At 42.4% G+C, this 27,064-nt stretch overlaps 1 protein-coding gene across 3 annotated transcripts in view; it reads left to right on the top strand.

The window, feature by feature from the left end:
* Positions 1–27,064, top strand: part of MIPOL1 (mirror-image polydactyly 1) — a 381,387-nt gene that overhangs the window by 339,966 nt on the left and 14,357 nt on the right. For all 3 annotated transcript variants that reach the window (XM_073638937.1, XM_073638940.1, XM_073638936.1), the window contains one exon: positions 15,059–15,289. In XM_073638937.1, the coding sequence (XP_073495038.1) occupies positions 15,059–15,289 (231 nt within the window). The remainder of the gene's footprint in view (positions 1–15,058; positions 15,290–27,064) is intronic.

Here is a 27,064-nt window from a genome sequence, read left to right as displayed (position 1 = left end):
CTGTGTATGGGAGAGTCGGCTGAGAGATCTGGCGGTCAGACGATCGACTGAAGCATTGTACGGCGGACAGCCATATACTATGTATGACCAGACTTAAGATCAGACGAAGTGACACATCATCCATCTCTGAATTGTTGCATGCATGAATGTACAATAAATGTACAATAAAGAAAAAGATCTGACCAATAGCAAAGAGAGGAGATCACCCTGCATATGAACAAATCATTTGCCTCTGTAGCACTTGACCATAGGCCTAAAAATTAAGGTTTGTTTTCAAGCTAGAAATGAGACTTTGGACTTAGGAGTTTTGTTTACTCCAGTCAGTGATAAGGTAATCAGATTTATGGACGCCCACTCATGTCCCAGAATCAATGCCGGAGATAAGGAGAGATTACCGGACACAGGACCCTCTGCTCACACTGCACTATTTTGGAATATTTTCCAGGTCAAACTGGACAAAACAAAAACTCTTACATAACTTTTCATAGGGGACAACATATCACAAGGCCTGGGCGATATTATGAGACTACGTCAGAAACCCATTATATGTGTAATATTTCCTGTGGTCAATGAAGTGAAGCAAAAGCCACATATAATGCTGTCCCCATGTAGTGTAGAACCAAGAGGGGAACATCTCAAATCATAAAACTCTGGTGTTAGAAATATGGAAAAGAATCTTTTGTCAGACACTTCTATCTCGCTATCCTGTCTGTATGTAGTCTATGGTGGAGTTGTGAAAGTAGGACCCCTCTTTCACACCGCACTGGGGTTTTTATGTGATTTATTGCCAACACGATTGTTTGGCTGCAAAATCACCTGCTACTACTTTTTTCTACAATGGCAGGAGAGAAGATTTTCCTAGTTTCTCTGGAGGATCTGAATTAACATTTGTTGTTTTTTTTTTCTTTTTTTACCAAACATTATGGTCTTGGGACTATGAAAAAAAAATAAAGGGAACACTTAAACAACGGAATATAACTCCAAGTAAATCAAACTTCTGTGAAATCAAACTGTCCACTTAGGAAGCAACACTGATTGACAGTCAATTTCACATACTGTTGTGCAAATGGAATAGACAATAGATGGAAATTATTGGCAATTATCAAGACACCCTCAATAAAGGAGTGGTTCTCCAGGTGGGGACCACAGACCACATCTCAGTACCAATGCTTTCTGGCTGATGTTTTGGTCACTTTTGAATGTTGGTCGTGCTTTCACACTCGTGGTAGCATGAGAGGAACTCTACAACCCACAGAAGTTGCTCAGGTAGTGCAACTCATCCAGGATGGCACATCAATGCGAGCTGTGGCAAGAAGGTTTGCTGGGTCTGCCAGCGTAGTGTCCAGAGGCTGGAGGCGCTACCAGGAGACAGGCCAGTACACCAGGAGACGTGGAGGGGGCCGTAGGAGGGCAACAACCCAGCAGCTGGACCGCTACCTCCGCCTTTGTGCAAGGAGGAACAGGAGGAGCACTGCCAGAGCCCTGCAAAATGACCTCCAGCAGGCCACAAATGTGCATGTGTCTGCACAAACGGTTAGAAACCAACTCCATGAGGGTGGTATGAGGGCCCGACATCCACAGATGGGGGTTGTGCTCACACCCCAATACCATGCAGGACGTTTGGCATTTGCCACAGAACATCAGGATTGGCAAAGTTGCCACTGGCGCCCTGTGCTCGTCACAGATGAAAGCAGGTTCACACTGAGCACATGTGACAGACGTGACAGAGTCTGGAGACACCGTGGAGAGCGATCTGCTGCCTGCAACATCCTTCAGCATGACCGGTTTGGCAGTGGGTCAGTAATGGTGTGGGGTGGCATTTCTTTGGAGGGCCGCACAGCCCTCTATGTGCTCGCCAGAGGTAGCCTGACTGCCATTAGGTACCAAGATGAGATCCTCAGACCCCTTGTGAGACTATATGCTGGTGCGGTTGGCCCTGGGTTCCTCCTAATGCAGGACAATGCCCGACCTCATGTGGCTGGAGTGTGTCAGCAGTTCCTGCAAGATGAAGGCAGTGAAGCTATGGACTGGCCCGCCCTTTCCCCAGACCTGAATCCGATTGAGCACATCTGGGACATCATGTCTCGCTCCATCCACCAACGTCACGTTGCACCACAGACTGTCCAGGAGTTGGCGGATGCTTTAGTCCAGGTCTGGGAGGAGATCCCACAGGAGACCATCCGAAACCTCATCAGGAGCATGCCCAGGCGTTGTAGGGAGGTCATACAGGCACGTGGAGGCCACACACAATACTGAGCCTCATTTTGACTTGTTTTAAGGACATTACATCAAAGTTGGATCAGCCTGTAGTGTGTTTTTCCACTTTAATTTTGGGGGTGACTCCAAATCCAGGCCTCCATTGGTTAATAAATTTGATTTCCATTGATGATTTTTGTGTGATTTTGTTGTCAGCACATTCAACTTTGTACAGAACAAAGTATTCAATGAGAATATTTCATTCATTCAGATCTAGGATGTGATATTTGAGTGTTCCCTTTATTTTTTTTTTGCAGTGTATATGTGTATGTGTATATATATAGCTATATATAGATATATAATATATACAGTACAGACCAAAAGTTTGGACACACCTTCTCATTTAAAGATTTTTCTGCATTTTCATGACTATGAAAATTGTACATTCACACTGAAGGCATCAAAACTATTAATTAACACATGTGGAATTATATACTTAACAAAAAAGTGTGAAACACCTGAAAATATGTCTTATATTCTTGGTTCTTCAAAGTAGCCACCTTTTGCTTTGATGACCGCTTTGCACACTCTTGGCATTCTCTTGATGAGCTTCAAGAGGTAGTCACCGGAAATGGTTTTCACTTCACAGGTGTGCCCTGTCAGGTTTAATAAGTGGGATTTCTTGCCTTATAAATGGGGTTGGGACCATCAGTTGTGTTGTGCAGAAGTCAGGTGGATACACCGCTGATAGTCCTACTGAATAGACTGTTAGAATTTGTATTATGGCAAGAAAAAAGCAGCTAAGTAAAGAAAAACGAGTGGCCATCATTACTTTAAGAAATGAAGGTCAGTCAGTCCGAAAAATTGGGAAAACTTTGAAAGTGTCCCCAAGTGCAGTTGCAAAAACCATCAAGCGCTACAAAGAAACTGGCTCACATGAGGACCGCCCCAGGAAAGGAAGACCAAGAGTCACCTCTGCTTCTGAGGATAAGTTTATCCGAGTCACCAGCCTCAGAAATCGCAGGTTAACAGCAGCACAGATTAGAGACCAGGTCAATGCCACACAGAGTTCTAGCAGTAGACACATCTCTTCAACAACTTTTTAAGAGGAGACTTTGTGCAGCAGGCCTTCATGGCAAAATAGCAGCTAGGAAACCACTGCTAAGGACAGGCAACAAGCAGAAGAGACTTGTTTGGGCTAAAGAACACAAGGAATGGACATTAGACCAGTGGAAATCTGTGCTTTGGTCTGATGAGTCCAAATTTGAGATCTTTGGTGCCAACCACCGTGTCTTTGTATGACGCAGAAAAGGTGAACGGATGGACTCTACATGCCTGGTTCCCACCGTGAAGCATGGAGGAGGAGGTGTGATGGTGTGGGGGTGCTTTGCTGGTGACACTGTTGGGGATTTATTCAAAATTGAAGGCATACTGAACCAGCATGTGTAATGCACACGCCCGGGCTGAGCGGCGTGTGCGTGTGATTGTAGTGATTCCACTGGACCGTGCCGGAGAGTGAATGCCTGGAGGGGCGTAACTAGGTATTCACCCGATCCGACCAGGGTCGCACGACGGCATACGACGCCAGTGCACCAAGGAGGAACCGAGCAGAGGGACCAGGTGCTACTCCAGGACAGACCCCGGACACAGCTGTTGACCCACACAGGGGAATACAGGAACAGACTGGTAGGCTGGCACACAGACTGGTGGGTATAGGCAGGCACGACTGGTATGCAGGCAGGCGGGTATGCAGGCAGGGGGGTACAGGCAAGCACAGCTAGAGTGCAGACAGGGAGGCACTAGCAGGTAGGAACACAGGCGGGATAGGACCCAGTACACACTGGGACTCAGGAACAGAACCACAGATGTGGCGGACAAACACAGCAGAGTGAGACCTCCCAGAGAGGTGAGCGAGAACAGGGCAGGACAAGGCCGCCTGGAGCGGTGAGCAAGAGTAGAGCAGGACAAGGCCGCCAGGAGCGGTGAACAAAGGGTCAGAGCTGAGCGAGACTGCCGGAGCAGTGAGCAAGAGTAAAGCAGGACGAGGCCGTCTGGAGCGGTGAGCAAGAGTGGAGCAAGACTGCCGGAGCAGTGAGCAAAAGGATAAGAGCGGAGCGAGACTGCCGGAGCAGCGAGCAAAAGGGTCAGAGCGGAGCAAGGCTGCCGGAGCAGCGAGAAAAGGAGTCAGAGCAGGCTAGAACCGCCGGAGCGGTGAGCAAAGGAGTCAGAGCAGGCTAGAACCGCCGGAGCGGTGAGCAAAGGAGTCAGAGCAGGCTAGAACCGCCGGAGCGGTGAGCAAAGGAGTCAGAGCAGGCTAGAACCGCCGGAGCGGTGAGCAAAGGAGTCAGAGCAGGCTAGAACCGCCGGAGCGGTGAGCAAAGGAGTAGGAGCAGGCAAGAACCGCCGGAGCGGTAAGCAAGGCAGAGCAGAGGGGACAGGGCTCTGTTCACACGGAACAGACAGGAAGAGAAAGGCAGAGCCAGATACCCACAGGATACTTGCAGTGAAGTAGCGAGTGGACCAAAAACTCACAAACGGGAGTACAGAGACAACAAGCAGGAGTTAGGTACGAGTTCAGACTCTGCAGAAAAAGGAAGGGAACGGACATAGAGGCAAAACAGGTAAAGGATAGGAGAGAGTTCAGACTGGAACTGAGTGTACGGAGGAGACCGACACTGCAGCGGAATACAGGAGCGGGTCTGGGAATACGGCCCCCAGAGAGGCGGGACGAACAGGCAAGGAGCGTGTTCAGACAGGACAGACAAGATACAGGAGCGGGTCTAGGTAATCAGCCCCTAGAAGGCGGGAGGAACAGGCTAGGAGCGTGTTCAGACAGGACAGACAAGATACAGGAACGGGTCTAGGTAATCGGCCCCTAGAAGGCGGGAGGAACAGGCTAGGAGCGTGTTCAGACAGGCCTGGAAATACAGCCTCCAGGATAGGCAGACAAGAGAACACAGACAGGACTCAGTTCAGACACGGGAACTGATACCGCAAGGCAGGAGACATAGACAGGACTCAGTTCAGACACGGGAACTGATACCACAAGGCAGGAGACATAGACAGGACTCAGTTCAGACACGGGAACTGATACCGCAAGGCAGGAGACAAAGAACGGGACCTGGCACCTACAGAGTGCAAGCACACACTGAATGAAACACTATGCTCAGGCAGGGATTGATTGCCGCAGCTGGGTTATATACCAGGTGACAGACAGCAATAGGCTGAGGACGCACAAGGGGTGTGACCCACAGCAGGTACAAAAAGCAGGAAGTGATCGGGCGCCGCCCTTAAGCAGCAGAAACAGACACAAACAGACAGCATGGAGGGAAGCCAGAGAGACATTCTGGACTGGAGATCAAGTGCGCGCTCTTGCACAGTGGGAGATGGACCACTATGCAAGGACGCCGCCAGGTATGTTACAGCATGGCTACCACAGCATCTTGTAGAGGCATGCTATTCCATCCGGTTTGTGTTTAGTTGGACCATCATTTATTTTTCAACAGGACAATGACCCCAAACACACCTTCAGGCTATGTAAGCGCTATTTGACCAAGAGGGAGAGTGATGGGGTGCTACGCCAGATGACCTGACCTCCACAGTCACCAGATCTGAACCCAATCGAGATGGTTTGGGGTGAGCTGGACCGCAGAGTGAAGGCAAAAGGGCCAACAAGTGCTAAGCATCTCTGGGAACTCCTTCAAGATTGTTGGAAGACCATTTCCGGTGACTACCTCTTGAAGCTCATCAAGAGAATGCCAAGAGTGTGCAAAGCAGTCATCAAAGCAAAAGGTGGCTACTTTGAAGAACCTAGAATATAAGACATATTTTCAGTTGCTTCACACTTTTTTGTTAAGTATAGAATTCCACATGTGTTAATTCATAGTTTTGATGCCTTCAGTGTGAATGTACAATTTTCATAGTCATGAAAATACAGAAAAATCTTTAAATGAGAAGGTGTGTCCAAACTTTTGGTCTGTACTGTGTATATATATATATATACACACACATACATACATACACACTGCTGTGTGAAATGTACCAGAGTTATATCCTCAAGATTTTTTAACTAGTGGTCCAAAGTCATACAACTATAAAACATTGTTTTTCAACTTCCATGTTGCAATTTCAAAGAAGAAACAGAATAAACCTCATGTGCAGCAATAAAGCCCCCCCTAATTAATACTTGGTTGCACACCCTTTGTCATTGATGACAGCCTCCAAACATTTCTTGTAGCCATCTATAAGCTTCTTGCACTTCTCTCGCTCTCTCTCTATTATATATATATATATATATATATATATTTATATATAAATAAACACACACATGCATACATACACACACATGTGCATCTCACAAGAATAGAATATCATCAAAAAGTTAATTTATTTCAGTTCTTCAATACAAAAGAGGTAAACTAGATATTGTTAAATGTACCCTACCAGTTGAAACTTTGCTCAGCAGTGTACCCTTTACAAAAGTCATTTTCCTCATATATAGTCCTCCATACAGTATTATGACCACCACATAGTCCTCCATGCAGTATTACGGGCACCATATAGTGCTCCATACAGTATTATGGGCAGCATATAGTGCTCCATACAGTATTATGGGCACCATATAGTGCTCCATACAGTATAACGTTCACCAAATAATCCTCCATACAGTATTATCGCCACCACATAGTCCTCCATACAGTATTACGGGCACCATATAGTGATCCATACAGTATTACGGGCACCATATAGTGCTCGATACAGTATTATGGGCACCATATAGTGCTCCATACAGTATAACGCTCACCAAATAGTCCTCCATACAGTATTATGGCCACCACATAGTCCTCCATACAGTATTACGGGCACCATATAGTGATCCATACAGTATTACGGGCACCATATAGTTCTCTATACAGTATTATGGGCACCATATAGTGCTCCATACAGTATTATGGGCACCATATAGTGCTCCATACAGTATTATGGGCACCATATAGTGCTCCATACAGTATTATGGGCAACATATAGAGCTCCATACAGTATAATGGGCCCCACATAGTCTTCCATACAGTATTATTCCATTCAGTATAAGGGCCTCATATATTGCTCCATTCAGTGTATTTGGCCCCCATAGTGCTCCATACATGAAAAACAAATAAACAAATACTCACCTCTCCCTGTTCCCCCGCTGCTCCAGTCTCTGGTCTTCTGACCCTCAGCACAGAGGATGCGCTGTAGTGACCTCATTGTGTCCTCTGCGCTGAGATGTCACAGAGCTCAGATGCAGAGGGGAAATGATGAGAGAGGGAGTGTCAGCGGACGGCTCCCTTTCCCATCATTGTTTTCATCTGTATTGGCATCCAGGATGCTGAAACAGTTGAAAGTACGATAAAAGGGGGGGTTGGGGCCAGCACAGTATGCCACTGACTGGGCCCCCCACCCGTTTGTCCAGGGCCACGGCACTTGCCCGGGTGCGTCGCTTCGGGACGCTGGCCTTGTATATGTATCGTAAACTGTTATTAATTGGCAAAACCGCAATTAAGTGAAATGTTAATGAATTATATTAATACAAAATGTATAGAAAAAAAAAGTTAGAAGTATGTACCTTCTTTTCAACCAATATCTGATTTCCAAGAAGCAATTTCATTTCTCCCAAGCTAATGAAGTCCTCATTATTTTTTCCCAGAATTTATAGTCACTGTAGCTGATGTGCCCACTTTTACTCTTTGTTCCCTTTTCTGAGATTCAGAACAGACATAGGGAATACGATGTTTGAGAACAAACCATAAGAAAATCGGCTGAATGGCCAGCAACGACGTAGTAATTTTTCTGAAGGATAATGCAGAGAGTGATAAAGATTTTCTTTAACATATTGCCAGCAAAGAATCCGGATCTTAACCCAATTAGCAATGTATTGGGGAAAGTAAAGAAAAAGAAAGTGTCCCTGACAAGACTCCATTCTGTAGAGCCGATTTGTCTACTGCTCTTCAAGAAAGTTAGAATTGTCTTGATGTAGAATATTGCTCACCGTTAGGCCTTATTCAGACATTCGATTTTCTCACATATGGACCAGTTATTTTGATCAGACTTTGATCAGCATTCGGTCTGAGTGCCATCAGTTTTTCTCGTACGTGGAGAAAAAAAAAGTTTCTCCACCTCCTTTCTTTCAGTCCTTGAAAATCGGACCGCACTTGGATGTCATCCGAGTGCCGTCTGATATTTTCAAGGACCCATAGACTTGCATTGCCAATTTTGAGCCAACGCTTGGACATGTCTCTGCGATTTTCCGCCGACCACTTGCTCCGCCAAAAATCATAGTGAATGGTCCCATAGACTATCACAGGTAAGAGTTCCATCTGTGAAAACCACGCACGAGGGATTCAGACATCTGAATGAGGCCTTACTGAGGTCCGGGCCTCAAAGAATTCAGACTGTGATACAGGCCTAAGGAGAAGCTGCGCTCATAAGATGGCGCCGCGGTACCGGAGCAGCATCGAAAAACGGTGAAGATGCCGGAGGGTGAGTATATGACGGGGGGCAGGGACTTATGTTTAAAGCATCACTCCAGCCGTGAAAAAAGAAAAACCTCTGGAGTGATGCTTTAAACAAGCAATGAGTCTTCTGTTTTGTGAATTTGCTACAAAAATAAGAAAGCGGATTGATCATCCTCTGAGTATGCACATACAATGTCTTTTTCAGGCGGATTCCAAATGGAATCCGACTGAAAAAGCGTTGCAAAACAATGAACATAGTGTACAGCAATGTAAAAACGACATTCTGTCCACATGTTCAGTCTTATTTGAACCACTTCTCGGTTTGGAAACAGTGAAGTGATTAAAAGAAGGAGCATGTTCACTTGTTATAGTTTAAATTCTAGAAAAAAAACACAAAAACCACAGGAAAGCCACTTCAGGCTAAAAACTGCAATGCTTTTCCTAAAGCGGTTTCACCTAAGAAAAACTCGGGAAGTGGAGGGGGGTCCACCGACTTCTTAAAGACATCGTGTGCACATTACCTTTTATGTTCATTTTTTTGTGGCTCTGTGTCGTGTGTACATTACTTTTATGTTCATCTTTTGTGGCTCTGTGTCGTGTGTACATTACCTTTATGTTCATTTTTTGTGGCTCTGTGTCATGTGTACATTACCTTTATGTTCATTTTTTGTGGCTCTGTGTCGTGTGTACATTACTTTTATGTTCATCTTTTGTGGCTCTGTGTCGTGTGTACATTACCTTTATGTTCATCTTTTGTTGCTCTGTGTCGTGTGTACATTACCTTTATGTTCATTTTTTGTGGCTCTGTGTCGTGTGTACATTACTTTTATGTTCATCTTTTGTGGCTGTGTCGTGTGTACATTACCTTTATGTTCATCTTTTGTGGCTCTGTGTCGTGTGTACATTACCTTTATGTTCATCTTTTGTGGCTCTGTGTCGTGTGTACATTACCTTTATGTTCATTTTTTGTGGCTCTGTGTCGTGTGTACATTAACTTTGTTTATTTTTTGTGTCAGCTCTGCGGTGCTTTTTCAGGAGGATTCCAGGCTGAATCCTCCTGAAAAAGCCGTCATGTGCACATAGGCCAAAAATTATGGAATTTCCGTAATTACACTGAGGTTGCTGACAAGGGACTAAACTGGAGCTCCCTCTATTAAACAGAGGCAGACATGCCCTTTAGTATTCGTCACATGGCACAAGAAGTTGTGTTGTTTTTTTTCCTGTGCAATGACTAAACGACCTAGTTCTTGTGAGTGATATTTGACTTTCCTCCCGCTTGGGTCGGATTCTCATCAATCATGTCATTGCAAAGGGCTGAACAGCACAAGGTTTCCACCCTCTCTCCATCATGTGACTGTTGACATCCTGAGACTAATGGGGAGGGGAGGCAGGGGCTGGGCTCTAGTGGCTGTATGAGGGTCCAGACAGAATTGCAAGGAAACAGTAGAATGCTGGAACTAGCAGCACGCTGCAGAAATGTGATATGTAAGTAAAACAGAAAATATCACCTTTTTTACTTTAATTTTTTGGGGCTATTGCAATTCTTTCTTTCCTTAGATAATCCCTTTATATAATAATGACATGCATTAAACAGGAAAATAAACCAAGTTGTAATAAACATGCTATTCTGCACCCAATTAATGAATTCAGTTATGAGGTTGCATCTCATTATATAATGTCGTGGCGTATAGACATACAAAGGATATTTAGTAGGTATAGATGGTGAAGGAACGAAGCAGAATTAATAAGGGTGAATGCCCATGCTGAGGATTTTGTGTTCCGCAATGCCCCCATTCAGATGAATAGAACGGATTTTCAGTTGCAGAATTTTCTGGAGATTCACCCTAAGGTGAGATTATTACAGTGCTTACAGTCCTTTTTTTTCATGTTAAACTTGATTTAAATTCATTGGAAAATCCCTTCAAACTCCCAATCTTTCCTTTGGAAATCAGATGTCCGAATACAGATTTTATTATGGCAGTCTGTATATTCTGTCTATAGTATAAAGCAGGGCTGTGGAGTCGGTAAGCCAAACCTCCAACTCCGACTCCTCAATTTCCATGACTCCGACTCCATGACTCCGACTCTCTCATACATGGCTCATGTGTAAGTGATAAATTTACTGTAGCACAGATTCATCTCAGCTAAAAGTCTAGACCCTTAGATCAGGAATAGGACAGACATTTATAGGACATTTCATTACTTTCCCAAATTCTTATGAAAAAATATTCCCCACAAACTGCATTCAACTACTGTACCCAATTTATTATATATTTTAGGAGTCGGAGTCAGTCCATTTTATACCAACTCCGACTCCACCAAAATGGACACCGACTCTGACTCCACGACTCCGACTCCACAGCCCTGGTATAACGGACCATCTTAAAATATCTTGAACCTTAAAAAAAAAAAAAAAAAAAAAAAACTGATATGGAAGTTGCAGTGGATTTGAATTTCCCATGGCTTCCCATTTCTGATTTTAGCAGCCAGTCTAATACTAGGTGGATATATAAAGGGAAACTGTTATATTGAAAATGGTATCTGATCTGCCGGCGGGATGTTATAGAGCAGGAGATGATTAGATTGATAGACATTTTTGTTGGGAAAGATTCAGTAAAATTTGTAATTTATTCACTGAAATCCTTGGTGTTGGTATGAGTCCAGTGGGCGGTCCTACTCAGTGACTGACAGTGTCTCCTGTATGAATAGGACCGCCCACTGGACTCATCTGCAGACCAACACCAGAGACTTCAATAAATAAATTACAAGTTCTGCTGAATCTTTTCCCACAAACCTACATATCATTCTGCTCAGTTTCTCCTTCTCTACACCGTGCTGTTCACAGATCGGAATGCACGTTCAACGGGGCAGGTTCCCTTTAAGAGTTGGCTAATTGCCTTTTTTTGTGATACAGGAAGAATCAAAGTAGTAAAGGCTTCATACACAGAATATTTTGTGTGAACTCTCCGATATCGACAGGTACAGACAACTGTCTGATGTGTATGTGGGAGGCAGCCAACTGTTAGTCAGGAGAGATGTCGATCGAGCATGTCCCATTTTGGACTAACAGTCACATTGTTCTCCTGAGATATGTCACCGGCAGAGATGTCTGGTTACTGCTTTCTCATAGAGAGCACAGGAGGGCTCGGGCGATTGAGTGCTCCTGTGTATGAGAGAGCCGGCTGAGATGGTTAGCCAGTCATCTAATGTGTATGGCCGGCTTAAGAAAGGCATTTGGAGGACTATTCAATTCCTTTTGGCTTCCATAAAAACCCAGAATAAATTATAGACCACCATTTGCATCAAATGCGGCATTTGGTTCTTTTTCTATGGCATTTAAAGAAGCACTCCTCCTCCCATCAAAAGTTTTTATCCTCTTAATATATAGCAATCATCTTATTATACAGCACTGTGTACTTACAATTGCTCATTTTGCCTTTCTACTCAGTTAATTCTTCTATTTTCCATTAGGTCTATGACATCACGTGATTACAAACCTCTAAGCTCTATGTAGAAACAGGAGGTTCATTTTTCCTGCACAAGTCATGAGTCACTGCAAAAGGCCCTGACAGGGAGAGGAGCGGAGCAGCAGCAGGGTCAGGAGTTGAAGAGGGAATGATAAATGCAGGGACAAGAGACTTCCTGTTTCTACATGGAGCAGAGAAAAGAGAATTATCTGGGTAGAAATGCAAAATGAGCAATTGTAAGTACACAGTGCTATATAATATGATGACTGCAATATATTAAGTGGATAAAAACTTTGATGTTAGTGCTTTTTTAAGTAATGTTCGGTAGTTTAGTGCACATCGAAAAACTCTTACCAGTTACTTAACTCCTATGAACATAGCAATTCATTTATATGGTCGACTTTGCTTGTCATAAAAGTGCATGCTCATCCCATGAGTCACCCGGAAAGCTCGGGGACACATCCTGTTGCATGAGATATACAGGAATTATAATCTGCATAGTGCTTTAATTTTTATGTGGGAGGAAAAGGCTTAAACTGCCGGGAATCTGGGGATGAAAATCACGTCAGTTTATGATTAAACCTGCAGATTTGGACACTGGACTATGTTGCAATGGTAGTTGAGAAAACCGGTGCAATGTATATTTTCTGCTGGCCTGGTATTCCCTTTTGTCCTTAAGAGCTCTGGTAATTGGGTTTTTTTTTTGTAAACCATTTCCATTAGAATCTATACTTATAGAAATGTATTTCTTATGATAGTGTTGTTCGCTATTACCATATTGCAGGGAATCCATAATAGCTGAGCTACAATACCAGATAGTTTCTATGGACACAAATGACACTTTTTCTGGAGAAGAAAAATAAAAATAAATGTGTCATGTAACCAGGTAATTAAAAAACGGAAAATATATTTTCTTGTACGTACGTCAGCAGCCAGTTGGTACGCCATGTATTTCTAAGTTTGCTCCATAAATCTTACTTTCTTGCAAAATTTACTACAAAATGGAATAAATTGCAACACAATTTACACTCGATACAACAAATGTTAAAAGAGGCAGGTAAATATTATTGCATACTGTTAGATACCCATGCCATCTTTTTTTGCATGGTGACCAGGTATTGTTAAATATTAAGACATGGCTACTGTATACTTTTGGCCGGAGTTAAAATGCTTTATACTTTCTAATGCAAAAACTTGTAGAATTTGCTTTACACCCTTTTCAGCTGTCATAGTGAAGTGTTAATTTAGATCATTCCCATAATTTCAAGATGCTTTTGAAAGACATGGACTGTTAGTTTTTTTTCTATGATTCTTGACTTTTCTTTTGCTAAAAAAAATAAACTATATAAATGAATACAGTATATAGACGAGGGTTATAGGGGTCATATCTAGATGGGCCTAAAGGTTTCTCTGCCCTAACACCCATGGCTGGTAGGGTCACGTCTAACAAATTTTGTATGAAGGTCCAATTGTTGGATCAGCATGGGACCTCCAATGATCAAAAGTTTAGGGAACTTTTATCTCCCGTTCTCCCCAGGTGTCCACAGGACAACGTCTAGGAGGAGTTGACTGGTGGTGCTTGTCATGCATGGTGCTTGTGATACAACGGTAGCCGAATGCAGCATGGCTTACCGCTAACCTTGCAGTGCCATAGACTTTGCATGGAGCAGCAGCAGCATGCTTTACCAGCCACTAACTCCCCCTTGGCGACAAACAGAGCTGTAGAGTCAGTAAGCCAAACCTCCGACTCCAAAATTTCCATAACACCGACTCCCTCATACATGGCTCATGTGTAAGTGATAAATTTACTGTAGCACAGATTCATCTCAGCTAAAAGTCTAGACCCTTAGATCAGGAATAGGACAGACATTTATAGGACATTTCATAACTTTCACAAATTCTTATGAAAAATATTCACCACAAACTGCATTGCACTACTGTACCCAATTTATTATATATTTTAGGAGTCGGAGTTTGTCCATTCTATACCGATTCCACCAAAATGGACACCGACTCCACAGCCCTGGCAACAAGACTGCTGAGTGGAGAGCGGGGGACACAAGTTCCCCATTCTGGCGATCTGTAGGGTTCAGAGCGGTGAGACCCACGCCAATGTAACAATCATCACTATTCTGTGGATTGGTGGAGGCAGGGATACCCCTTTTATCACACCTATTTGTGTCATATACTGAAGTTAGAGCACCACTCCGGCGTTTTTTTAAATGTCACCCCTGGAGTGGTATCACTAATCCATGTTTCCTGTTCCTAGTATTATACTTACCATTTCACCATCTTGTGACTGCAGCTCCTGACTGCCCAGAAGTCAGAAGTGACGGTCACAATCTCTCAGTGTAAGTCTATGAGAGCATTGTTCTGGCCCCTTACTGGCTCTCATAGACTTACATTAAGAAGTGACCTCCAGCTCACCCAGCAAACACTGGAGAGCTCCGGCAGGTCACAACCTGTAGAAGACCGACCGGAGCGGCACTGAGAACAGCAGAAGACAGCAGCTTATAAGTATATTACTAGGGGTAGGACACAATCATTATTGACACCACTCTGGCAGTGAAATAAATAAAATAAAGTGCTTCTTTATTGACATCTTACTCATATAGCCATCTATATGGTTTGCAATATTTCTTGACCACCCCCCCCCCCTTAATTCTCCTGGAACAAGGAGCTGAGATAATAACTGGCCACTGTACAAAACATACAATTATTTATGGCACAAAAGCTGTTGATAATCAAGAAAAAAAAGTCTAACTGATCCAGTTATCACAAATCTCAAAAACTCCAAGCAAAATATTGCAGATATATTTAAAAAAAAAATGTTGGAAATATGTCAGAAATGATAGGTAGTTTTCCTTCAGTGCTCACAGATCTTGCTTTGTGTTTCCTCAGCTTGCACCAGTCCTTGTCTCAAGAAGTGAACCTGAAGGAACAGTTCTCCAGGACGATCAGCCTTTACGATGATGCTTTAAAAAACCGAGGAGAGCTTCTTAAAGTAACGCATCAGCAGAATGAGGAGTTGGGACGTCAACTGCGTGAAGTCCAGTGTCAGAATACAGAACTGAAGGAGTCCGTGCGAAAGGCAACCGCTTGTCAAAAAGAAATGGAAGACAAGGCACACAAGTAAGTCCAATTACAAAATTACTTCTTATGGATACTAGTCCTTCAAGTGGATCTCCCAGCCTAAAAAAGCCCAAAGCCCCAGTTCATCATTTGCGTTGTTTTTTTTTTTAGGTCATTTTTCTGTTTTCCCTTGTGGTATTCATTGCAGTTTTTTGTGCCAAATTCTTCAAAATGGTGCACGTTGTTCATGAATTTTGCGAAAAGTCAAAAATTACTTTTATTATTGGCTTTAACCTTTGTTGCTGCATTTTTGAGCAAAAAAAAATGCACATTTTGTAAAATTAAGCAAACGTTTTTCAGCATATGTAAAATCACTCCAGAGGGAGGGACTGGAGTAAATGTCTGCAAAAATATCAGGCGAAAACATCTGAAAAGCTTAGACCCCACCCACCATTGTGGGCCAAAAAAAAATCCCACATGAACAGATAAATGTGAAGGCGCAAATGAAAAGATGACAATGGCACAAAAACAGTCACAAAATTAGGCAAAAAGATTATCGCAAAAACAATGATGAATAGTTCCTAAAGTTCCTTGACTTTAAGTATCTTAACAAACTTATATGTGTAAAGTTATAAGTCATTCCGGAATGGCTTCTCTGCATCTATGGCCAAAACCCTAAAACTATCCATTCTGTTAAATGGACCTTAAAGGGATGTTGCTTTTCCAAATGTGCCTAGAATGGGCAAAGTTTTGTCTTTCATCCCAAGTGCTCTCTGGGGACAAATGTCTCATAAATGGGGATTCAAAAGTTTAGAAGTTTGACTATTGAATAAGTGTGTCTACTGTAGCTCTTCCATTTGTGATCTATTACACAAAGGTTGTGTAACTTTCAAAACGTCAAAAATTGGTAGACTATTTTGACAAGTAAAAATAAGTGAGTAAGGAGGCCTACTCTGTAGAGAAGCGTCGCTCCAAGACTTGAGTTTGGACATGATACAACTCTGTAGCATACACCCTGTCCCCTAGTTTGCCTCTGGCCACCAACTGTAGAGGAAGTTGAATGAAGCCAAGGAACTGTATGTGTAGCGATCTTCTCTGGAGGGATTCCACTTTGTGCACATTGGCTTCACTTACACAGTTTTGTTAAGGTATGGTCACACAGAGTTATTTGATATAGCTTTTGGAACAAATTCTGTTCCAAAATCCACATCCCAGACCTCTTTTGAATAAGCTTCCCATAGATTTCAGTTGGAAAAGCACATTGATCGTGCACATGGTGATGTTTATTTCCAGTGGGAAAAAAAGGAGCAACATGTCAATTCTTGAGGTGTTTCTACTTGAAAAAAGATCCGAATCTGATCACTGAATCAAAAGGTGGTGAAAAAACCCTCCCCATACACAGAAACCATAGCAAAAAAGAGTTTCAAAAAACAATTTTTGATGCTATATTTGGACCTAAAATTTTCAGCCAGAAAAATCCACATCAAATATACTATGTGGGCACCCTTTAAGGTAGATTGATGTATTTTTGTAGATGTATAATTATTATGATATTTCTCGGTATTAAAGGGAATCTGTCAGTAGGATCAGCCCTTCTAAGACGTCTATATGGACATAGGAAGCTGAATAAAATGACACCTTGACATCTGTGATCCGATGTCTTCAAAAAAATCCATGTTTTTCTTAATAAGTAAATGAGCTGTTAAGATCTATGGGGTGGACACGGATTTCCCCAAAAATTTGCCTCCAGGGATTATTTTAAATGAAAGAGGGTGTTACCAGTGTGAGACATGTAATTCCTGACAGGCTGCTCTCTTGACCTACATGTTTCACACTAGTATCTCACGCCGCATTCCTCTATATCCGCTGAATGTTGTACCACTGGGTCCTTGGACAGGCCAGTGTTTCCATCCCTCCATATACTGGTATAAGTGGACATTCTGTATTTTTATTTTCATCCAAGAAAGACATTCCACACATATCCTATTCCAGCCTGAAGAAGGGTGCATTACCCAAAACGTAGCTATTAGTGATGAGCAAACATGCCCTGATAAAGTGTTATCCGAGTATCTTGGGCGTGCTCGGATAATATGCTACAATTCCTGCAGCTGCATGATTTGAGGGTGTTAGACAGTCGCAACACATACGGGGATTGCCTGTTTGTTAGGCAATCCCCCCGTGTTGCGACTGCCTAACAGCGGCAAAACATGCAGCCGCAGTGACTCAAACTCGTTATCCGAGAAACTTCACTCATCTCTAGTATTTATACTTCACTTTGCGTGTAATATCTTTTTTTTGGGTATGAGGGTAGAAAATGAAAGGCATTCAAAAACATTCCATTTTATGGCTATTCTTGGTGTGCTGTAGAGATATACGGCACTCCCTGGTTCTAACATAAGGTGCTTAAGTTGGGTTCAAACCCGTATACTAGCAAATGAATAACTCCACACTCAATTTGCAGTGAATGAAACAATTTCTTGTTGGTGGCAAACCAAATAATTAACTTTTCGGTCCTAATTATTGGACCTTCATCAGAACCTCGTCAGTAGTGCGACCTACATCACTATGGTATGGCGACATGGGTCGCACTTCTGACTGAGCTGCATTTGACAGATTTCATGAGGATACCGCTTGGCAATCAGTTCTGATGAAGGTCCAATAATTAGGACCGAAACGTTAATTATTTGGATTGCCATTAAAGAGATTGTTTCATTCACTGCAAATTGAGCGTCAAGTTTTTCACTTGCTATTCTTGGTTTGCTATTCTCTTATGCAATATTAATTTACTTTGATGCATCTTGTCACAGATTTCGTAGAATACGATTAATGATGGAACAAGTCTTGCAACATCTCTCTAAAGCACATTAGGACACTTTCTGACACATTTGATAAACTTGCCCAATAAAGTGTCCATATTCCAGTGTCTCAGAGTCGCCCCTGCATGTTCCTGTGTAAATAATGACATCATGTGCTTAAATGTGAAATCCTCCAAGTATCAATCAATATGTCGTATTGACTTGACCAAAGTAACAAGTTTTAATAGATCTTGCTCAGCAGGATTATTCCACCCACAGCATTATAATGTTAGTAATGAGAACCCTTACTATGCTCTCTGTGCCTTAGTTATCAGGCCCAGGAGCTGAAAATTGTATTAATTAAATTAATGTTTAGTTTTTATTTTGTTATTACTCTTCTTTATCAAGCAGTAAATCTATTAGGACTAATCCTGGTAATCCCATGCTTGACCTGTCTAAAGTCACACAAATTTTTGTTTTCGCAAACTTTGACGCTTCAGTGTTTTTAGACCTTTTTAGTTGGATGTTTCTTTGGTTACTGAAGTACAATTATAAGAATTTCACAAGTTTATAAACTTTTATTGATAACTACATCAAGTTTATGCAAAGACTTAATATTTACAAGGTTGACCCTTATTTTTCACGACTTCTGCAATTCTCCCCGGCAGTTGGATATCATCTTCCAAGCCAAATCCTGACTGTTGACCACCCATTCTAGTCTAATCAGTGCCTGGAGTCGTTCACAATGTCTGTGTTTTATTTTTCCATTCGCTTTTTGAGGATTGACCTCAGGTTCTCAATGGGATTGAGATCTCGGAAGTTTCCTGGCCATGGACCCAAAGTATTAAGGTTTGGTTCATTGAACCACTTAGTTATCACTTTTGCCTTGTGACATGGTCTCCATCATGCTAGAGAAAGTATTGTTCATCACCAAATTGCTCTTGGAGGACGTTTAGGTCCCATTCTTTATTCATGGAAGTGTTCTTAGGCAAAATTGAGAGTGATCCCCCTCCATGGATAAAAAACAATCCCAAACATGAATGATCTCAGGATGCTTTACTGTTGGATGACACAGGACTCATGGTAGCGCTCACGTTTTCTTCACCCAATTCTACCAGATGTCCCACAGTCTAAAGTGGGCTTCAGAAGAGAAATAACTTTTCAAGACTTTCAGGGTTTGGACTGCAGAGAACTGGGGTAAAGTTAGTTGTTGTTTTTTCATAAGAGAAAATACCTCAACAGACAAATTTACCAGAAAAAAAGGAAGAAAATGGCTGCACCCTTAAGAGGTTGAAATAGCTTTTAGCTACAGCATTATTACCAAGGAAAAAATGCACATCGAAATGTTCTGAAAAGCGGCATGAAAAATTAGCATTCTTCAGGGAAATGCTTATGTGAAAAGTGTTTTTATCCTGAAGGGATTAGGTACTTTATTGTTAATAACAGATGATAAAAATTAATAAATTATTTTATCTGTACATACATACAATATAAGTTACAGCTAGTGACATGTCTCATGGAAGGGACACGGCGCTAAATGTCCTACCTAAGGACTGTTCACAGCAAGTCAAAATTAGAGATTTAATTTTAAAAATGTTGAAAAATTAAAGGAAAAATTAAAACCAAATGTTAACAAATAGAGTAGACGTCTAGTGTCCATACAGTGTGCTTCCGTGAGAAGGGGGTGACATTTTAAGGGCACCAACGTCCTAGACTGAAGCTATTTGGGAGGGAATGCTTGCACCTCAAATCTGTGGTTTGACGTTCCTCAGTTGTCCACAGGGCATTGAGCGCAGGGTCTTCTCTTATAGGGAATGCAAGTTCCACAGGACCCTTAAACACACAGTAAAACAAAGCCCACCCACCGTCAACTTCACACAATGACAGTAAGACAGAAGAGTCGCTGTCCTTTATACACCGAGCTCCTGCCTATAGACTGGACATGCACAAACACAGAAACATCTGTTTCTCTGTGGCTTCTACCATACAGGACAGAAGAATAGTGACTGCGAGACGCGTCGGCTGGGTGTGAAGTACATACAGCTTGGCAAAGGCACATCTAGAGGGGGGGCAGGTTAAAACCTGGTTACCTTTTCCTAACACAGCTGTGACAAGTATGTTGCTACTGAGAAGAATCAGTGTCGGAAGCTCAGAAAGCACAAAGAATTTAGCACCGGGGTGCGAGAGGGATGAGGGGTCTCTGAAGTACTGGGATTATCATAGAGCCGGGCAGAGAGTACACAAAACTCTTTTCAGCTCAGCCGGCAGTCGGCAAAGTCACATTCTGCCTCGTCGGCCATCAATCTCTCTTGAATGTGGCATGAACGGAACAATGTGCCCACTTAGAGCAGAGAAAGTGCCTCTTGTCTGTTTATGAGGAGACGTAGGATAACTAAGTTGATGTGTGGGACCTCCATATATCTTACAGACTTATTTCAAGGGTCCATATAGCCGCCAAGTCCAGGTGAAGAGGTTTCCCCTGTGCTCCTGTGATATCGGATGGATTCTTAGAGGGATTTTATAAATGGTCAATAAAGAGAAGGGCATATCCGGTATACACAAGTTGACCTTTTCGCCCTTCTCCATGTAGCCACAATCCCTTAGAAACTTGATCCATCTAGTCTCTATGATGTGTTCTAACTTTAAAACTGACTTTTCCCACATTATCTAAAATCTTGGTCTCCTATTCTTGAGCTCATTCTTCTGCACCCATTAAACCATATTACATCTCAGTAATGTGGCCAATTTTTCCTTGATACTATACAGAAAATGTTTCTCAAGAATTCCAGCCCAAACTGACTATTTAAACCAAGCACAAGTACTCGGTGCACCCTTGGTGTGGCCAAACAGTTCAGTGCACCTTCCTACCCACTTGTTTTCAACATATCTTTGCCCTTCTCTAGATCCTATAATGCCAAAGCTGTCAAGGAAAAGAAGGGTTGTGATAGATGGAAAACAAGTAGGTAGAAAGAAAGGTGCACCGAACTGTTTGGCCACACCAAGGGTGCACCGAACGCCTGTGCTCCCTCTAAAGAGTGTCTCTTTTGGACAATCCTTTGTTAGAAGGGTGTCCTGGATGGACAGATATGTCCTTAAACATCTCTCTAATGTGTATGGGGTCTTTACAAACAAATTGACTGAACCAAGTGTCTCCAGCCATATACTGGGTATTGGGGTGTTCAGACACTCCCTCAGCAGATTATGTCAGGAGAAATATAGATTGGACTTGTTATATTTCATTGCCCAATAATTTTAGTCTTCCATTGAAGCCTGACAGCACCTTACTCCTCTCTCCCCATTGAAAAAACATGTGCGCTCATTGCAGAGTCAACCGTTGGCTGAACGACTATTTGATCAGCAGTTATTTCAATTGTACAGGCACCTTTAACCAAACATTTTTCGAGATGTATAGTGTACAGTGTTAAATGGCTTAAAAAGATATGTTCACCATGTCCCTTGATGGATGCTACCCATCACCCAAAGGCTGTCATGTTTAAGGTATACGTTTTCGTAATAGATTGCTGTATTGAATGCCATCTGTTGAACATTCATCACACGTAGGCTCCCATGTTATTCACATGTACCTCTGATAACATCTGCTATCCACCTGACCGCTGCAGCTAATCACAGGCCTCAACGATCACGTGACCAACGAACGAAAAGTCATCTCTTCTGGCCATGATACAACCCACCAGAGTAGCCTGCACCAAGTCCACAGTGGTGACAGCAGGCGAGTATGCCTCATTTTGCTATTATGGCATTTCTTATTCTGAATGCCTGAAAAGTTTTTCATGGAGCTGGACAATCCCTCTAACATAGTTCAAGAAAAGTTAATTGTGGATACATCTGTAAGTTTACTACAGGGATCCTGTCACGGGTGTGTCAGAAGTGACAGACAGTCGCCCTGCAGTTGGTTGCAGGAGATCTCTATGTTTGGCATTGCAGACACCTTTTTAGAGGCTGTCTCTCTAGGACCCAGCGGCTACCTTCCTCTGGCTAAGTAACACACTGGCCTGGGTGTATAAATACCTGCTGTCTGCTAGAGGGAGGGGCCGGCGATACTCACATTACCGTTTGTAAAGGATCGGAGGAAGTGCATTGCTTCATCCTCTCTGGAGCTATGAGGATGGGTGTTCATCTCTTTGAAGTTGACTAAAAGCTAAGCTATCTTCCCTTGTTTGTTCCCCCTTGTTGTCTTTAGTGGTCAGTGGGGATCGACTAGCGCTCATCCCCCTCCCTTCCCTAGCCAGGGCCAAACACCTGGGAAAGACAGGGCGAGGTTCGCGTGCGGCGATTGGTGAAGAGCCAATACAGGGACGTTAATAGAGACAAAGTGATATTAGATCAGCTTAGGAGGTCTCCACTCCCCCTTTCCCTCTTCCCTTTGTGTTGCACTCTTTCCCACACCTTGTGTGACAGATCCTCGCTGATAGATCCTAAAATGCGAAGATAGAAAACACTGGGGAAACTCAGAAAGCAGGCAAAAAAATATATATAATTTAAAGGGGGTTTTCCCACAAACAAAAGTTCATTTTAATTAATAGATCTTGGAATAATAATAACTTCCACATTTGGATGTGTGTAAATAAAATGTTCCTGCGCTGAGATGATCTTATAAATGTGCCCCTGCTGTGTACTGTGTAATGGCTGTGTCTGACCATACAGGGACATGGTCTGATCATACCACAGCTCCTGGGCAGGGGAGAAAGCAAAAGATTATACAGACATTACTGCACAGGGATCACAGCTGATTCTTTCTGTGAGGCAAAACATTTCACTGCCTGTTTTTAAACAATGTTTTTACTTTTATGACAGAATCATTTGTGATCCCCTGCTGTAACATCTCTATACTTTTTTTTTCTCCCCGCCCCTGCCCAGGAGCTGTGGTATGATCAGACCATGTTCCTGCACGGTGAGACACAGCCATTACACAGTACACAGCAGGGGCACATTGGGCACATTTATAAGATCATCTCAGCACAGGAACATTTTATTTAAACACATCTAATTGTGGAAGTTATTATTATTCCAAGATCTATTGATTAAAATTAACTTTTGTCCATGAGAAAACCCCTTTAAGAATCAGTTATAGTTGAAGTAGATGCACGTTCTGTATCTGGACATAGCAATTGTAACAAGAATGAGAACAAGTGTTTACATTGCTGCCTGCATTCACAGGTACAATACAAGATTTACTTCTCTTTTTTTCTTTGACTAAACTACTTCCTGTATAAAATATTTTGTTTTAGTCCTTTTTGCTCCTTCCCCAAAATAATATGCATGTATGTCATGGTAGTCACGATCACAGTGAACCGATTAACGATTGATCACATTGCTGCTGACAAAGACTCAGAGAATAGGGAGGGTTTAGTTCCCACAATATTATAGTTGAAATTTAGAAAGAATGTTTTAACATTAAAGGGCTAGTCCCATCTGCAAATCCTATCCCAATATTTAGTAGGTGTAATAATAATAATAATATTAGCAAATACCTCTAATTAGAAATGTAGTATAGTTCTTCAGATTCGCTATGTCACTTACCCTATGTTCAGGGCATTGTAATAGCTTAGGTATCCATGGTTACGACCACTCACATACTGACAGTTAGTTAGCTCTTAGTGGTCGTAACCATGGATGGAAGTTACTGCAATGCCCTACATGAGGTAAGCGACATAGCGAATTTGAAGAACTATACTACATTCATAATTGGAGTGATTTGCTAATATTATTAATATTACACCTACTACATATTGGGATAGGATCTTGGAGATGGGAATACCCCTTTAATGTAGGATTAAAAAAAAGTGAAAATGTAAAATATATATATATACAGTACAGACCAAATGTTTGGCCACACCTTCTCATTTAAAGATTTTTCTGTATTTTCATGACTTTGAAAATTGTACATTCACACTGAAGGCATCAAAACTATGAATTAACACATGTGGAATTATATACTTAACAAAAAAGTGTGAAACAACTGAAAATATGTCTTATATTCTAGGTTCTTCAAAGTAGCCACTTTTTGCTTTGATGACTGCTTTGCACACTCTTGGCATTCTCTTGATGAGCTTCAAGAGGTAGTCACCGGAAATGGTTTTCACTTCACAGGTGTGCCCTGTCAGGTTTAGTAAGTGGGATTTCTTGCCTTATAAATGGGGTTGGGACCATCAGTTGTGTTGTGCAGAAGTCTGGTGGATACACAGCTGATAGTCCTACTGAATAGACTGTTAGAATTTGTATTATGGCAAGAAAAAAGCAGCTAAGAAAAACGAGTGGCCATCATTACTTTAAGAAATGAAGGTCAGTCAGTCCGAAAAATTGGGAAAACTTTGAATGTGTCCCCAAGTGCAGTTGCAAAAACCATCAAGTGCTACAAAGAAACTGGCTCACATGAGGACCGCCCTGGGAAAGGAAGACCAAGAGTCACCTCTGCTTCTGAGGATAAGTTTATCCGAGTCACCAGCAACAGAAATCGCAGGTTAACAGCAGCTCAGATTAGAGACCAGGTCAATGCCACACAGAGTTCTAGCAGCAGACACATAACTACAACAACTGTTAAGAGGAGACTTTGTGCAGCAGGCCTTCATGGTAAAATAGCTGCTAGGAAACCACTGCTAAGGACAGGCAACAAGCAGAAGAGACTTGTTTGAGCTAAAGAACACAAGGAATGGACATTAGACCAGAGGAAATCTGTGCTTTGGTCTGATGAGTCCAAATTTGAGATCTTTGGTTCCAACCACCGTGTCTTTGTGTGACGCAGAAAAGGTGAATGGATGGACTCTACATGCCTGGTTCCCACCGTGAAGCATGGAGGAGGAGGTGTGATGGTGTGAGGGTGCTTTGCTGGTGACACTGTTGGGGATTTATTCAAAATTGAAGGCATACTGAACCAGCATGGCTACCACGGCATCTTGCAACGGCATGCTATTCCATCCGGTTTGCGTTTAGTTGGACCATCATTTATTTTTCAACAGGACAATGACCTCAAACACACCTCCAGGCTGTGTTAGGGCTATTTGACCAAGCAGGAGAGTGATGGGGTGCTACGCCAGATGACCTGGCCTCCACAGTCACCAGACCTGAACCCAATCGAGATGGTTTGGGGTGAGCTGGACAGCAGAGTGAAGGCAAAAGGGCCAACAAGTGCTAAGCATCTCTGGGAACTCCTTCAAGATTGTTGGAAGACCATTTCCGGTGCCTACCTCTTGAAGCTCATCAAGAGAATGCCAAGAGTGTGCAAAGCAGTCATCAAAGCAAAAGGTGGCTACTTTGAAGAACCTAGAATATAAGACCTATTCTCAGTTATTTCACACTTTTTTGTTTAAGTATATAATTCCACATGTGTCAATTCATAGGTTTGATGCCTTCAGTGTGAATGTACTATTTTCAAAGTCATGAAAATACAGAAAAATCTTTAAATGAGAAAGTGTGTCCAAACTTTTCGTCTGTACTGTATATATATATATTTTTTTTAATAAATAAAAAGTGACTTATCAGTAAAATCACATGTGCACACTTTGTGAGTAGCGCGCAGGCTTAAAATAAAATACAATGGTCAAAACTGCTTTTTATGCAAATACAACAAAAATCTAGAAAAGATACAATTATTGATAGATAGATATATATTCTATACCATGTAATAATCTTTTAAAGGAGACATTCTGCTGATAGTAAGATGTAAGGGTGTGCACTGGTAATGATCCTCCAGTTGTGGGAGTCATGGGTGAGCCCCTAACCTCAACTGCTCCTCATCCTTGGGAGCTGTACGCCATATTACCTAGGGGAGAATAAACTGGAGGTGACACCTCCAGGTTATTAAACCCACTTTAGCTGTCTTGGGCCACCTTAGTGCTCTCAAGCCTATGACTTGTGACTCGCAGCTTTCTGCTATCCGTGGTGCTAATGCACCAAGCTGGCAAACATCTATGGAAAGCAGGTCTTCAGATGGTGACTTTTGTGAGTAGCCCCCCAAACAAGAGCAGATGTGGATGCACATATACTGGCCTCAGGGGTTTAGAGACAAATTGCGTAGAGTAATCTGGAGGTAGAATGATACCGCCAGTCAGAGGAGATGCTTGAAGCAGAATGTGACAGAGTGGTGGAAGCGCTTAGTGCGAAAATTGGGTAAGGTGGGAATCCCTGAACGTAAGTATACAGCATATAGGAGAGGGCGGCACAAGGTCTTGATGTGATGGGGAAACTTTGGCTGTCATTATACCGGTAAAGAGTGCTTTGGGTGTCGCTACTTTTGAGGGTGAAGGGGTGAGGAGAGGGCTGGATGTGACTCTCGATCCAATCTCAGTGCTGAATGGGGCTCTCCAGGTAAGAAAAGTTGGGGACCACAGCCCTAGAGCAACTTTCTCCCATTAGTCCAAGGTTGGGGACCACTGCCCTGGAGAAACGCTCTTCCATTAGTCCCATCCCTATACATTGCAGTACAAGTGGAGATTTGCATTCATAAAGATGGAATTATTGTGGCAGCCATATTAGTTGACATCTACTTTGCCCATGACCGAACTCTCTGAACCTTGGAATATCTGCACAGAATTTAGCATCTACAAGACACAACTGAAAAACTAGTAATTCCTATATTTAGGGGGGTAGGTTTCTTTTCAGTAAGAATAATAAAAAATAAGCACACACACTTAAAGGGATATTTCCCAGAATAGCAAGTTATCCCGTATCCATTATCAATGGGACTGCTGAAAATAGCCAAGCACAGCTCTCTGCTTTTCCCGGCAGTCCTAAAGACAATGAATGGACTCACGTCCACTATATTAAAGAAGGGTCTGCACAGCCCTGTACTCAGGGTACTCAGGGTTTCAAAGCCCCACTCTCTGAATAGTATAGGGGATATTTAAAAAAAAACCTCTTTAGTGGCCATTTTGTTGTAAGGCTTGTATGACGAGTAGGAGGATCAGTCAGTAGGTTTAGACTTTTACATAATAAGGTGTCCCACTAATTACTGACACTAATAACTAGGGATGAGCAGACCCGTGGATGTTCAGGTTTGCCAGAACTTTAGTCCAAAATTTGC

This window comes from Phyllobates terribilis, unplaced genomic scaffold (genome assembly GCF_046119375.1).
Source record: "Phyllobates terribilis strain yellow unplaced genomic scaffold, ASM4611937v1 Scaffold_7__3_contigs__length_470593459, whole genome shotgun sequence".
NCBI lineage: Eukaryota > Metazoa > Chordata > Amphibia > Anura > Dendrobatidae > Phyllobates > Phyllobates terribilis.
The sequence above is the reverse complement of the archived record's forward strand: the minus strand, read 5'-3'. Positions and strand labels throughout refer to the sequence as shown.